The sequence below is a fragment of the Oncorhynchus masou genome, chromosome 30 (assembly GCF_036934945.1).
Source record: "Oncorhynchus masou masou isolate Uvic2021 chromosome 30, UVic_Omas_1.1, whole genome shotgun sequence".
Classification (NCBI taxonomy): Eukaryota; Metazoa; Chordata; class Actinopteri; order Salmoniformes; family Salmonidae; genus Oncorhynchus; species Oncorhynchus masou.
In genome coordinates, this window is record NC_088241.1 from 25,706,622 (window position 1) to 25,722,874 (window position 16,253).

Below are 16,253 nucleotides of genomic sequence, written 5' to 3' on the forward strand. Positions count from 1 at the left end.
GCTGTCTGGTAGACTGGGTGCTATGACGTCATTTTGCAGTCAGTGGGGAAAGGTAGTGACTGTTAATAAGAAAGCGTGCCCCCAGCTTTGTCAGACAAAATAATAATTGTTGCGCCGAAATGAGTAATGTCACGCGTTGTCCCAGACACACTCAGAGAATTCAATAAACAGAGAGAACAACGCAATTTGGCAGGGAGAATTGGAGCTGAGAGAGAGAGGACGCAGTGTGGGCGGGATAAGAAACACAGAGGGAGGGGACGTCAGCGTTACATTCCCATCGTTTTTGCCCCTTCATGCGACATCTGCCGAAAACAAGGACATCGGAATTGAGATACTATCCGTTCGTATCAGTCTTGCATCAAACTGAAGCGTGCACATTTGAGCATATTCAATAGATCTGTGTAGGAAATTCCGTTACCTGCGCTTTAGATATTTTTGCGTCGGAGGGGGATAGCTGAGCTGCAGAGGCGCGGATGCTACGAGGGTAGCGTTGGGTACCACAGCACCTCACACTCAGCACGGTAATGTGAAATTGACAGCGGCTTTCTTCTGTTTTTGATTGTAACCAGCATCTATGTCTAATCCAATATGTTTAAGGGTCCAAATATAGATCTGCTGGCGTATGGTGCCAATTGATGCACCTATCCATCGATATGGGCTATACAATCGATTAGTTATTGTCGCATGTCTGCATCACCTCTGTGTAGCCTTGGAACAACCTGTGCTACCTATTAATTTTGAGCAGAAAATATATTGTACGGCCCTCTACACAGTCTCGTTCAAGTTTTTTGTTTTGATTGAATATATAGGCATAGGCCTAGATAGGCTTCGATTTTACGCATGGCAGTGAATGGTAGACTGTGTGGTATCGTGATGCCAATAACGGCTCAAATACCCCATGGAATCATTCTGAATACTGTTGTCAATTAACTGGCACGGACACCAAACCCTTAACACATCCACACAGGCAAGTGAATAGGTGTGTGTGCATAGTCAGCATATTGGCCTGTATAACCTATAACATCACTGTGTCATTTACCATCTCAAAATGAATGCAGCATAACTGGACACTACTAGGCTATTTATTGCAGTTCACTTCAACTCTACCATGACCTGAGCCCATGTGCTGTCGTTTTACTGTGCTTTTGTTATTATGCATTATTCCTCTATATTCTGTATGAGGTGAAAGTATAGCACCGGAAGATTCCGTTGGCTTAATGTATTAGGATATTTACTGATGTGTGTTTGCCTGTCCTGTCTATGTTCTCTACACCTCAGTCCATCTTCCAGTGCTGATCGGTTGAATGTGTCAAGCTCATTCTGAGGCTGGCCGAGTGTCTGCAGGTTTTCACTCCTCCCTTGTACTTAGTTGGTTAATTAAGGTCACTGATTAGTTAGCAACTCGCATCACCTGGTGGTGTAGGTCTTTATTGGACACAAATTGAAAGGAGAAACCAAAAACCAGCACACTCGGCCCTCCATGGAATGAGTTTGACACCCCTGGTTTAATGCATGTACTGTATTCCTCTTCCCTCCTCCCTTCTACCTTTCCTTTCTTCCCTCAGATGGACAGAATGAGTTTTCTATCCTTCCTCCTCCTTTGCTTGACTTCAGTTGCCAATGGCAACAAAGGTCAGTTTCGTTTCCTTTTGACTGTTTAATTGTGCAGCTGAAATAAGTTTTTTTCTTTCCATTGCCATGGGAGCACACATACCTGTAGTCACGCTCAAGGCCAGGGCCCTTTTGTCGCTGTCTCCTGAACTCTGGAGGGAATTCAATCATATACCCACTCACTGTGCTCCAAGTCATAATATATTAAATGATATGTCTGTAATTTATGATTGCATACACATCACCATTATAGAGTGTTGTCCTTCATGGAGCCTGTATTTTGATCAATGTGGTGATGATGCTATATGTGTATGTGATTCCTTGTGTAATTGATAGCATGACTTTCAAAGGAGGATCAATCTTCTTCTCTCAGATAGAGCACCGCGGATAGCCATGGCTCTTGATTTACCAACGTTGTTCCAATGATTATCATGCTGGAGACTTGAAGTGAAACTGGAATGGTCCGAGTGGGGCGAAGAACGTCAGAGAGGGCGAGGGAGGAGAGGAGGAAGGGTGTGACGTTGAAAAACAGGAAGACACAAGTGGAGAGAAGGGAGTGACACTGAAAGACAGGAAGACACAAGTGGAGAGAAGGGAGTGACGCTGAAAGACAGGGAGACACAAGTGGAGAGGAGAGAAGGGGAGCAAAAAGGAGTCGCTCCAAGGGAAGGGACACAGAGACACCGCGTGTGTGAGAGAGGAACCGACAGATAGTTAGGAAGGGTGGGTGGGGAGAGGAAGAGAGAGAGATGGCATGTGGAATCAAGTGAAGGCGTGAAATAAAGAGTGAGAGCGGTAGAAGTGTGTGAGAGAAGGGCAGAGAACGAGGGGATGTTGTGTGGAGAGAGAGAGAAAGTGACAGAGAGAGGAAGAGTGCCAGAGATGGAAAGAGATGTCTCTCAATCTGTAATCCTGGGTGTAATCCATGACCCTGATGTTCAGATTTAATGCTGTATTGCAGAGAGAGAGAAATAGGGAAGGAGGGGATGGGAAAGAGAGACAGGCAGGGAGAGAGGGTTAGAGATGAATGACAAAAAGAGGGACAGAGCAGAAGTTTGAGGACAGGTGGTGTTCGTATCAGATTAACCATTGAGGATGGTGAATACTAGCCTGGGCATCACTCACTAGCCTGGGCATGACTCACCAGCCTGGTCACACGACCAAAGGGGTATACTACAAAGCAAGATGAAGGTGTTAACTTGGCTGAATATTCAGAAAAAACTTTTTCATTTTTAGAAAGATAAGCTTGAAATGGGCATGGTCTAATTGACTCAACAACCAAACATACATCCCACTGGGGAAAAAACTGGATGAATCAACGTTGTTTCCATGTCATTTCAACAACAAAAAAAGGTGGCAAAACTGATTGGATTAGGGAAAAAGTAATCAACGTAAGGGAATTTCCCATTTTTTAAATCAAATTTTTAACCTAAATCCAATGATATGGTGAAATGTTTGGTTTATTTCACATTGAATTAATGTACATAAATGTACATAATGTACATAAAAACTAGACTGTGAGCTGATGTCTATGCCCAGTGGGATATCTACAGTGCATTCGGAAAGTAATCAGACCCCTTGACTTTTTCCACATTTTGATTCGTTACGGCCTTATTCAAAAATGTATTTCATATTTTTTCCGCATCAATCTACTCACGATACCTCATAATGACAAAGCGAAAACAGGTTTTTAGACATTTTTGCTAATTTATTAAAAATAAAAAACAGAAATACCTTATTTACATAAGTATTCAGACCCTTTGCTATGAGACTTGAAATTGAGCTCAGGTGCATACTGTTTCCATTGATCATCCTTGAGATGTTTTTACAACTTGAGTGGAGTCAACTTGTGGTTAATTCAATTGATTAGACATGATTTGGAAAGACACACACCTGTCTATACAAGGTCACACAGTTGACTCTGCATGTCAGAGCAAAAACCAAGCCATGAGGTTGAAGGAATTGTCCGTAGAGCTCAGAGACAGGATTGTGTCAAGCATTGAAGGTCCCCAAGAACACAGTGGCCTCCATCATTCTTAAATAGAAGAAGATTGGAAACACCAAGACTCTTCCTAGAGCTGGCTGCCCGGCCAAACTGAGCAATCGGGGGAGAAGGGCCTTGGTCAGGGAGGTGATCAAGAACCCGGTGGTCACTCTGACAGAGCTCCAGAGTTGCTCTGTGGAGATGAGAGAACCTTCCAGAACGACAACCGTCCCTGCAGCCCTCCACCAATCAGGCCTTTATGGTAGAGTGGCCAGACAGAAGCCACTCCTCTGTAGAACTCTTAACTCACGTTGATTCAGACCAGACTGCCATTTTAATTGTTATAATTTGCCAGAGTGTTTTTAATGTTGAAACGGCAGAGCGGTTGCTACACAACATGTCCTGTGGCTCTGTCATTGCTGTCTGAGTCTAACATCATAATTTCAGGGTCTAGTGAGGGAGACATGTCTAAAATAAAAGCCCCCGGGCTTTTGTTTTGGTCTTTGATTATTTGAGTGTAAAATCGTCACCGTTCCAGCTTGTTAGCTCAGCCTTTGATTGATATGGGTGAACATTCTGGAGAGAAATGAAATATTAATTAGCAATTAGAGGATGGATTCACAGCAAACTTTCCCTGTTTAATTTGGACGTCCATGTTTGCCAGTGAGTGAAGTGTGCCTGTGGGCAGGCTGCTTGGGCTGTTCTGATTGATATGTGCAATATACCTCTCCCTGTGTGATAAGGTGAAATCGGCCTAGGTGTAATTATGTTGCCAACTGACGCAAGGTGTGGAGTGACACTTGACGGGTGTGTTAGGGGGCAGGGGTGGGTTTTGAGTGTGTGCATTTCTGTGTGTGTGTGTGTGTCTTTATTTGTCTGTATGTGTATCAGCGGATACACACACACACACACACACACACACACACACACACACACACACACACACACACACACACACACACACACACACACACACATGTCCTCCCATATAATGGGGTGTTACAAATACCCATGTTTTTCCCTCCTTCTGATTGCTCCATTTAACCCAAGCCTCCTTTTGTCTCCTGTGTTGCCGTTCAGCCAATAAGCACAAGCCATGGATCGAGACGGAGTACCAGGGTATCGTCATGGAGAATGACAACACCGTTCTTCTCAACCCACCTCTGTTCGCCCTGGATAAAGATGCTCCACTGCACTATGCAGGTACAGTACAGGCATGGTTAGAATGATCGGGGGCACTTGGCAGTCCTCTAACAAATCAGGACTCCCCCATATAACAATAAGCATTATAAAATATTAGCATTGAAAGTATGGTAGCAATGTATTTTACGGGACAAATATTACCGGGGTGTTTACTAATTAACACAGAGTATAAACACAAAACATGTTGCCATTTGGAACATATTTGCTATTGATTACAATGGCCACGGTTAGTTCACTATCTCACTGGGCTATTGAAAACCGAGTCCCACAATACCCCTACAGTGAGTAAGCATTTTGTAGAGGGGGAATTGTTAGACATGTTTCTTATGTTATGCCGCCCTACAATTAGAATGGACAAATGGTAATTACACAATAATAACCAATGAAGCGCCATCATTTGTGCCAGAAAGTTAAGTAAATTCCAGGTAAATAAAGCGCTACCCAAAGGATTTTGCTGGGCACTCCCATAAGCATAACAAATATTAACATGGAAAATAATCATGTCTGTCCAGTCCTCTATTTTTAGGGCCGCCCCAATAGTCTGTGTAAATCTATTCCTGGGTGCTACACTGGTCCTCCACAGCCAAGTGAAATTCAATTATTTGTATTCATTGGGAACATTATATGCCCTGTGCTCACAGAAATCATTATGGTACACATTTCCCAACTGGGACAATAAAGTGATTGATTGGATCATGTAACATCACATGGGGTTCATTGAAATAGATCACTGAATTTGATTTGTTATTTTCTTAGCCATTGAAGACTCTATTTGAGTAAATCCGTCAATGTAAATCATCAAAATGTAAGCCTACTGGGTCCTTGAGATGCACAGAGAGTCACTAGAAGTTAAATTGTCACTAAAATGACTTTCTCTCTCCTTCCCCCTCTCTCTCTCCTCCAGGTGAGATCTGTGGCTTCCGGGTGCACAATGGGCCCACGGGATCCAGTTCGGTACAGTTTGAGGCGGTGGTTCTGGACCGCTCGACAGGGGAGGGCCTGGTCCGCTCTAAAGAGCCCCTGGACTGTGAGAGCCAGCGGGAGCACAGCTTCACCATCCAGGCCTATGACTGTGGAGAGGGCCCCGATGGAGCGAACAGCAAGAAGTCCCACAAGTGAGATACACTACATTACCCTGAAGGACAAATAGGTTTAATGGATAGGGTTGTTGTAAGAGGTTATGCTGGTTTTGGTAGTTTGGAGAATGATTAACCCTTGGGTATTTGTCAATGCTATGCTTGATCAATACATTACTATATTACAATGCAGTTATGTATGTATTGACCTCTCTTCCTTCATATTTATCATGCTCTTTACCTTTTCTCCTATTTCTCTCTCTCTTTCAGGGCCACGGTGCATGTACGTGTGAATGACGTAAACGAGTTCTCCCCAGTGTTCGTGGAGCGTCGCTATGAGGCCTCCGTCCCAGAAGGCCGTCTGTTCGACCGCATCGTGCGCGTCGAGGCCCTCGACGCAGACTGCTCCCCGCAGTACAGCCAGATCTGCTTCTACGACATCATCACCCCCAGCGTTCCCTTTGTCATCGATAACGATGGTGAGAACTACAGCTATGACAATTCAGCTGGGCTTTACATTAGTTTTCCACAAATAAATGAGGGTCTGCCTCGTCTTTACCAGAGCCATTTAGAAAATGTTTATCTAAATATATGGCTCTGGTCTTTAAAATATCTTTATTTGATTCATATACTATAAAAGTGAATATAATGTGTGAGTTGACATCTTGTCCCCAATGAAAACAACAGTTAGCATGGTGATGACTACCAATCTGTAAAAATACGAGTTCATTTCCCTGTTCTGTTTCGGCTGTCTCCAGCTGGTCTTGTTGCTATGTACATTGCTAGAGAATGATCTAAGCCATTTCCAAGTATCTTGCTCACCCACATTGCAGTTTATATGCCATAGCATTCCTTTTGTACTGCAATGAATAGATTTGCAGCGTGTTTTTGCTGTAAGAAACCCCGGTTGACTCCCGCCTTCACAGGTAGATAGTCCTAGCTTTCAGAAGAACATTCATGTGTAAGCAAAGCTACCGCATCAACACTGCTAGGGTAGGTTTCTTTGAACAGAGCCCAGAGGACAATCGGTTCCGGGGGATTAGGTCTTAGTCTAGTGTTTCTGTTGATCTTGTAGGCATGATTCCTCTGAGGAGAAGGCTTTGATTTCAGTCTGCAAGACTCCCATTGACGGGCTACTGGTGGGAGATCGATAGCGGGCATTTTGTAATATGACAACGGCATTGGGGGAGGCAGATTTTCTCAGGAGTCAGGTTTTTTCCGTGACTTTGCACAATTGGCAGTGACTGGGGAGGAGGTTCCAGGGGATGAGAAGTTCCTTTAATATATGGGTCAGGCTGCTGGGCCCAGATGAAGCACAGAGACTTTTTGTTTCAGCCCTGGCGGTTTATATGCCCTAGTATTGTCACGGTCTCTCTCACTCTCTCCCCCCTTCTCTCTCGCTCTCTCTCTCTCTCTTTCATCCCTCCCTTTTGCCCCGTCTTTCTTTCTCCCCTGTCTCTCATTGTCTGGCGCCTGTCGTGCAGGTTCCGCCAACCATATCTTTGTGACATTCTCTCTTCGACTATCGATATACTGTAAGAAGAAACTGTCTTTATTCATTCATATCGTTTTCTCTTCTCTCTCCCTCCCCTGTCGTTGCCTTTTCCATTTGAATATACTCCACTGAACAATTTTGGTGTGTCTGAGAGTGTGTGTACAAGAGTGCGTAGTTTTCATGCTGTGCTTTTGAGTAAGTGAGTGAATTACTGTTTGTATTGTACTGTACATAACTCTCTCTCCTTCCCTCTCCTCCCATCTCCTAGGTAACATTAAGAACACCGAGCCATTGGATTCGAAGCGCCAGCGTGTCCACACCTTCTGGGTGACAGCGTTTGACTGTGGCAAGAACCGTGCTCAGGCCGACGCCCAGGTCGTCATTACGGTCAAACCGTCCTGCAAACCCGGCTGGATCGGTAATCAATACACTAAACCCATCACCCCCCTCATTATTCATGACTTCTTCATCTACCTCCTCAGTGGTAGTGTGGAATGGACCTATTCCCTATATAGTGCACTACTTTTGGACAGAACCGTTTGGCCCGTGGTCAAAAGTAATGCACTACAGTATATAGAGAATAGGGTGTAATTTGGGACTACATTAGTGTCTGAAATGATACTGTAGCATATAGAATGGACGTTGATGGTTTGTATTTTGCAGACTTCAATTGAGAAAATGGTGATTACGAAAGATGATAATGCTACGTGATATCCCAATTGGTGTGAATGGCCGAGGGACACAACTTACCTTTGCCTTTAGAGCATAATTATCATAACATGAATGACTTAACACATCATTTTTGTACAGTGCTTTCAGAAAGAATTCAGACCCCTTAACTTTTTCCACATTGTTACGTTACACCCTTATTCTAAAATGGATTAAATAGTTTTTTCCCACATCAATCTACACACAATACCCCATAATGACATAGCAAAAACAGTTGAAATTTTTTTTATAAACTGAAATATCACAGTTACGTTTAAGTATTCAGACCCTTTACTCAGTACTTTATTGAAGCACCTTTGGAAGCAATTACAGTCTGGAGTCTTCTTAGCAGTGGCGATTTTAGCATGTAAATCTTGGTGTGGCAAACTCCCCCAAAATGGTTTAAATGAAGGGGGCATACACTACCGTTCAAAAGTTTGGTGTCACTTAGAAATGTTTTTGAAAGAAAAACACATTTTTCTGTCCATTAAAACAACTTCAAATTGATCAGAAATACAGTGTAGACATTGTTAATGTTGTAAATGACTATTGTAGCTGGAAACTGATGATTTTTAATGGAATATCTACATAGGTGTACAGATGCCCATTATCAGCAACCATCACTCATGTTTTCAAAAGGCATGTTGTGTTAGATAATCCAAGTTTATCATTTTATAAAGCTAATTTATCATTAGAAAACCCTTTTGCAATTTTGTTAGCACAGCTGAAAACTGTTATTCTGATTAAAGAAGCAATAAAACTGGCCTTTAGACTAGTTGAGTATCTGGAGCATCAGCATTTGCGAGTTCGATTACAGGCTCAAAATGGCCAGAAACAAAGACCTTTCTTCTGAAACTTGTCAGTCTATTCTTGTTCTGAGAAATGAAGGCTATTCCATGTGAGAAATTGCCAAGAAACTGAAGATCTCGTACAACACTGTGTACTACTCCCTTCACAGAACAGCGCAAACTGGCTCTAACCAGAATAGAAAGAGGACCCCGGTGCACAAATGAGCAAGAGGACAAGTACATTAGAGTGTCTAGTTTGAGAAACAGACGACTCACAAGTCTTCAACTGGCAGCTTCATTAAATAGTACCCGCAAAACACCAGTCTCAACATCAACATTGAAAAGGTAACTCCAGGATGCTGGCCTTCTGTGCTCACTTGAACAGGAAGGTGGCGCAGCAGTCCTTCTGGTTGGAAAATTCTGTCATCAAACTTTGTCATCAAAGTCTGGCATTCTCTGGATTTATGGTGCTTTCAAGACAACGGGAAACTCTGGGGGAAAAAGAAGGTCGAATCATGATGTCAGTGATTTTCAGGTCCGAGCTCTAGAAAAAGGCCCGAATGCCCGACTTGCAAATTCTGAGTTGATTGACCGTTCAAAATGTATTTTCCCAGTCGGAGCTAGTTTTTTTCAAGAGATCCCAGTTGTTTTGAACTCACTGAAGATTTCAGAGTTTTCAGATGTTTTGATTGACAGCATGGCCAATGTATTCAACCTTTTCTGGCCCATGGTGTTGCATGTGAATGTTTATCCTTTTAAGCTTGGAAAAGAGACCGTTAAACCCAGACTTGGACCACACACCCTTTCCACTGAATAGCAGGCTAGTGATTGCTTTGCAACGCTTGCAGTTAGCCACTGATTCCTTCCAAACCACTCATTGTTGAATTTGCAATTTCCAAGTTATGTTTACTTCCAATGACAGATGAGCACCGATATGTTTTATCTATAATTTCTCTTCATATGACAAGGTTTGAAAAGAATTTGCCTGTAGATTGTCGACTTGATTCAGGACGATGACTGCTTGTCTAGATTGCTAGCTAAGATTTTGAAAGTATGATGTTAACATGATCAGTCCAATCAAAGCTACGGTAGATATAACATGATTTGACATCTGTGGCCAATGACCTTGTGCCTTCTTGGATGGACACTTCTAATGTAAATCTATTAGCAGCACCCAAACGGCTTGAATTGTCAAGCTCTGCCATAGATTTTGTGGTGACGTAGTGTCCCCCATGAGTGACAGAACACTGAGCCAATCACGGCGCAACTAGAAAAAATTACCAACCCCTACGCTCTGTACTTTTCCGCTGGCTGCACCACCACCAGAGAAAGCACTGAGCTCGTCTGAAACACCTGCATTTTGGAGTTGCCTTACTCAAAGTGTGGAAAAGGTCAAGGGGCCTGAATACTTTCTGAATGCACTGTATTTTGATGGGTTTATTTTCTTTGTTGATTTTCAGGTTGGTCGAAGCGGGTGGAGTATACCCCCGGGTCAGGCAGCATTCCCCTGTTCCCCAGTTTGCACCTGGAGACCTGCGAAGAGACTGTGTGGAACATCCAGGCCACCGTAGAGCTGCAGACTGGCCATATTGGGAAGGGCTGTGACAGGGACAGCTACTCAGACCGATCAGTGCGCAGACTCTGTGGTGAGTGCTGCTTGAGTTTGGGCTATTCATGATGGATTCAATCTTTGGGATAATAATTTGTGACTATCCGAAGATTGAAATGGAGCATGCTCAAGCCACATAGGTTTTAGCCCTATTTGCCACAAAAGCATAAAAAGACCTTGCCTTTGTGGTGTGTGCATAAATTAAACGAAGTAATGCAGTGAACTCTTGGAAGTGCTTGCACAAAGGATAGTAACATCTCATCCTGTGTTCTTTGAATCATATATGCATTTCAGGAGTGTAGAGGCCCTGATATTCATTGAGCTCACAATATCAGCTTTTTATTTTATATATTTTTTTATTTTACCTTTACTTAAACAGGTTTTTCTCATTGAGAACATCTCTTTTCCAAGAGAGACTTAGTCCAATAGCAGCAGGGGGAACAACGTTTCAGACAAAACAACTTACATACACTAACACAACATTAAACAAAACTATAAACACACATACAGTACAACAATGACATTTTACGTTAAAAACACGGAAGTCTTAACTAAAAACAGCTGTCCTAAAGACAATTACACTCTTCTATGATATATACATCGATCAAGTGTTTAAACTCCACCAACGAACCGAGATCATCAAATTTTTTAATGTTTAGGAGGGAATTCCAGGACCACGGAGCTAAGTAACTAAAACTATTTCTACCATGACCTGTTCTAGTTTTTGGTACTGTTAGAAGCAAATGAGAATGAGACCGTAATTGATATTTATTTACCGACCTGACTAAAAAAGAAAAGAGATAAAATGGCATTTTACCCAATATGGCCTTATAAATCAGTGTATACCAGTGTTTAAGCCTACGCAAGGTAAATGACTACCAGCCAACAGCTCTGTAGAGATCGCAATGATGTATTAGACGTTTTTGATTTGTAATGAACCCGAGGGCTCTATGATACACTGAATCAAGATCTCTCAGGGTAGTGGTTGAGGCCTGCATATATACAGTCTAAGTCGGAAGTTTACATACACCTTAGCCAAATACATTTAAACTCCGTTTTTCACAATTCCTGGCATTTAATCCTAGTAAAAATGCCCTGTCTTAGGTCAGTTAGGATCGCCACTTTATTTTAAGAATGTGAAATGTTAGAATAATAGTAGAGAGAATTATTTATTTCAGCTTTTATTTCTTTCATCACATTCCCAGTGGGTCAGAAGTTTACATAAACTCAATTAGTATTTGGTAGCATTGCCTTTAAATTGTTTAACCTGGGTCAAATGTTTCGGGTAGTCTTCCACAAGCTTCCCACAATAAGTTGGGTGAATTTTGGCCCATTCCTCCTGACATAGCTGGTGTAACTGAGTCAGGTTTGTGGGCCTCCTTGCTCGCACAAGCTTTTTCAGCTCTGCCCACAAATTTTCTATATGATTGAGGTCGGGGCTTTGTGATGGCCACTCCAATACCTTGACTTTGTTGTCCTTAAGCCATTTTGCCACAACTTTGGAGGTATGCGTGGGGTCATTGTCCATTTGGAAGACACACTTGTGACCAAGCTTTAACTTCCTGACTGATGTTTTGAGATGTTGCTTCAATATATCCACATAATTTTCCTTCCTCGTGATGCCATCCATTTTGTGAAGTGCACCAGTCCCTCCTGCAGCAAAGCACCCCCACAACATGATGCTGCCACCCCCGTGCTTCACGGGATTGTATTGTTTGTCTTGCAAGCCTCCCCCTTTTTCCTCCAAACATAACTATGGTCATTATGGCCAAACAGTTATATTTTTGTTTCATCAGACCAGAGGACATTTCTCCAAAAAGTATGATCTTTGTCCCGCCCCCATGTGCAGTTGTAAACCGTAATCTGGCTTTTTTATGGCGGTTTTGGAGCAGTGGCTTCTTCCTTGCTGAGCGGCCTTTCAGGTTATGTCGATATAGGACTTGTTTTACTGTGGATATAGATACTTTTGTACCTGTTTCCTCCAGAATCTTCACAAGGTCCTTTGCTGTTGTTCTGGGATTGATTTTCTCTTTTCACACCAAAGTACGTTCATCTCCAGGAGACAGGTGTTTGCAAATTGCTCCCAAGGATGAAGCAGACTTGTGGAGGTCTACAATTTTTTTTATGGGGTCTTGGCTGATTTATTTTGATTTTCCCATGATGTCAAGCAAAGAGGTTCTGAGTTTGAAGGTAGGCCTTGAAATACATCCACAGGTACACCTCTAATTGACTCAAATTAAGTCAATTAGCCTATCAGAAGCTTCTAAAGCCATGACATCATTTTGTGGAATTTCCCAAGGTGTTTAAAGGCACTGTAAACTTCTGACCCACTGGCATTGTGATTAAGTGAATTATAAGTGAAATAATCTGTCTGTAAACAATTGTTGGAAAAATTACTTGTCATGCACAAAGTAGACATACTGACAAACTTGCCAAAACTATAGTTTGTTAACAAGAAATTTGTTCAGTGGTTCTAAAACAAGTTTTAATGACTCCAACCTAATTGTATGTAAACTTCTGACTTCAACTGTATAACATCACTAAAATCTAAAACCGCCAGTAATGTACATCGTACCAGCTCCTTCCTGCCCTCCAAAGAAAAACAAGCCTTATGCCGGTAATGAAAACCTTCTCAAGTTCTTTACATGCACTGTGAAGCTCAGCTTATCATCAACTCACACACCCAAATGTCTGTACACTTTAACTTGCTCTACAGTGGCCTCCCGGGTGGCGCAGTGGTTAAGGGCGCTGTACTGCAGCGCCAGCTGTGCCATCAGAGACTCTGGGTTCGCGCCCAGGCTCTGTCGTAACCGGCCGCGACCGGGAGGTCCGTGGGGCGACGCACAATTGGCCTAGCGTCGTCCGGGTTAGAGAGGGCTTGGTCGGTAGGGATGTCCTTGTCTCATCGCGCACCAGTGACTCAATAAGATCACCAATGTTGTTGATGTACAAAATGAACAACAGTGGGCCCAAAATAGAACCTTGTGGAACACCTGAGCACACCTCTATGGACTCAGATTTACAACTATCCACCATTACACATTGTGTACGATTTGATAGGTAATTTATAAACCAATCTAGAGCATGACCAGTAATCCCACAACATTTTAACCTTTGCACGAACACAGCATGGTCCACAGTGTCAAAAGCCTTCGACAAATCAATAAAGACAGACACACAATGTTACTTCTTATCAAGAGCACAGTGGATGTCATTTAAAACCTTTAATGTTGCCGAAACAGTGCTGTGGCCAGACCTAAAACCTGATTGCATTCCATTTATGATGTTGTTTTCTTGGAAGTAGGCCTTTAGCTGCCTACTAACTAAGGACTCCAGTACCTTTGATGGTATAGACAATTTTGATATGGGTCAATAGTTGTCAAGTAGCGAAGGATCTCCACCTTTCAGGAGAGGCAGTACAAAAGCAGATTTCTATAACTTGGGGATTTCCTTAACATCAAGCGTGAGGTTAAAAATACAAGTTAAGGGGGAGCAATGATATCTGCAGCTAGGTGAAGGAAGGGGGGGGTCTAGTTCATCAGGGCCAGGGGATTTTTTCCCATCAATTTCTTTCAGGGCTTTACACACCTCTTAAACAGAGAAGGATGAAAAGGAGAACCCAGTGAAGGAGTATACAGGGGTGTAAGGTACATTCATAGGGGGCTCAATTACACCTTTGACCTTTTCAAATAAACAGCCTGCATCTGAAGAAATAAAATGCTGATTCAAGGCATTCAGAATGAAGGTTCTCTGTTACAATCTGTGTCTACCAACAATTGTTTGGGAAGCTGTGTATCTTTTTTGCACTCCAAACCTTACTTGCTGGATGGATCATTTAAAATATGTGAAGTAGATTTCAGGTAGTGGTCTGCTTCCAATTTACGGATCATAGCCACACCCATATTTCAAAGACGTTTAAAAGCCATCCAATCATCTGCCAAACCAGTCCCTCTTGCTTTAGCCCACATAGCATTTCATTCTCTTATTTAGTAAATTCCTTAGCAAACCAAGGGTTCTCTCTGCCCTTAGTCCTGATTTTTTTAAAGAGGCATGCCTATTGCATACATCCTGGAATGCATTGTGGAAGTAAGAAAAGGCTAGTTCAACATCAGGGATTAATTCCATTCTATTCCATTCAATGCTACATCATGTAAAAAACCTTGAATATCAAACCGCTTCCAGTTTCTTTTCGTAATGACACATGGAGATTTCTTAGGGATTTGTTCTGTTCAGTTGAAGTCAGAAAATACAATCCAGAGAGCCAAGCTTACATTTAATGAGTCTAAAAGTCAGCTTGTTAAGGCATTAACATGTTTAGAGTAAGTAAGCAGAGTAATGCAGCAAGATTGGAGTGAGTCAAAAGCGGTTTTGAACTCCCAACCTGAAACAAGCACATTAACCACAGACAGTCCCAAAAGAGTTAATGCTTCTAAGGCCTTTACCAAGTCTAGGGTTGTACAGTATGTCATTCGTGATTTCACTCCTGTCTCCTGTCTCACCAGGTGCTGTGAGAGGTGAAGTGGACTTACTCCCGCCCCCGTCCCCAGCAGCCAATTGGACCTCAGCCTTGCCCACCCTCCCTTCTTCTGATTCGTCCCTGGTGTTCTCCTTCAATGGCTCCACCCATGTTGCTGTGGTACCCGACTCCGTTGCCGCGGCCGTATCCGGAGACCATTTCACCCTCCAGCTGTGGATGCGAAGGGGTGGGATCAACACCCAGCCTCCGACTAATCAGGCCAGAGGAAACCGCAGGGAGGAGGAGACTATCGTCTGCAGTACCGTCAAGAATGGTCAGTCAAATGGTCAGTCACAACTGTCAGTTAAAGTAAAAATACTTGAAAGCACTACTTAAGTAGTTTTTTGCTTTTTGTTTTAATTTATATTTTTTACTACTTGTACTTTTACTTCACTACGTTCCTAAAGAAAATAATGTATTTTTACTCCATACATTTTTCCTGACACCCAAAAGTATTCATTACATTTTTTATGCTTAGCAGGGCAGGAAAATGGCCCAATTCACACACTTATCAAGAGAACATCTCTGCTCATTCCTACTGCCTCTGATCTGGTGGACTGACTAAACACATGCTTCATTTGCAAATTATGTCTGAGTGTTGGCTTGCGCCCCTGGCTATCCGTAAAAAAAAAACACTAAAATTGTGCCGTTTAATATAAGCAATCTGAAATGATTTATACTTTTACTTTTGATACTTAAGTATATATTTGGAATTATATTTCCTTTTGATACTTAAGTATATTTAAAATCAAATACTTTAAGACATTTACTCAAGTAGTATTTTACTGGGTGACTCACTTTTACTTTAGTCATTTTCTATTAAGGTATCTTTACTATTACTCAAGTATGACAATTGGGTACTTTTTCCACCGCTATGTACCGGTCAGAAGTTTGGACACACCTACTCATTCAAGGGTTTTTCTTTATGTTTTACTATTTTCTACATTGTAGAATAGTAGTGAAGACATCAAAACTCTGAAATAACACATATGGAATCATGTAGTAGCCCCCCAAAATTGTTAAACAAATCAACATATATATTTGAGATTCTTCAAAGTAGCCACCCTTTGCCTTGATGACAGCTTTGCACACTCTTGGCATTCTCTCAACCAGCTTCATGAGGAATGCTTTTCCAACCGTCTTGAAGGAGTCCCCACCAATGCTGAGCACTTGTTGGCTGCTTTTTTTATATGTATATATTTTTTTCACCTTTATTTAACCAGGTAGCCTAGTTGAGAACAAGTTCTCATTTGCAACTGCGAC

At 42.3% G+C, this 16,253-nt stretch overlaps 1 protein-coding gene across 2 annotated transcripts in view; it reads left to right on the forward strand.

Annotated features, from left to right (window-relative positions):
* Positions 1-235: 235 nt before the first annotated feature.
* Positions 236-16,253, forward strand: part of LOC135522432 (calsyntenin-3) — a 40,063-nt gene continuing 24,045 nt past the window's right edge. Inside the window, exons 1-8 of one of the 2 annotated variants that reach the window (XM_064948672.1) lie at positions 236-521; positions 1,566-1,632; positions 4,676-4,798; positions 5,703-5,913; positions 6,145-6,353; positions 7,638-7,787; positions 10,326-10,511; positions 14,977-15,276. In XM_064948672.1, coding sequence (XP_064804744.1) covers positions 1,566-1,632; positions 4,676-4,798; positions 5,703-5,913; positions 6,145-6,353; positions 7,638-7,787; positions 10,326-10,511; positions 14,977-15,276 — 1,246 coding nt within the window. In that variant the 5' untranslated portion in view covers positions 236-521. The remainder of the gene's footprint in view (positions 522-1,565; positions 1,633-4,675; positions 4,799-5,702; positions 5,914-6,144; positions 6,354-7,637; positions 7,788-10,325; positions 10,512-14,976; positions 15,277-16,253) is intronic. The other variant, XM_064948673.1, reaches the window with a different exon arrangement.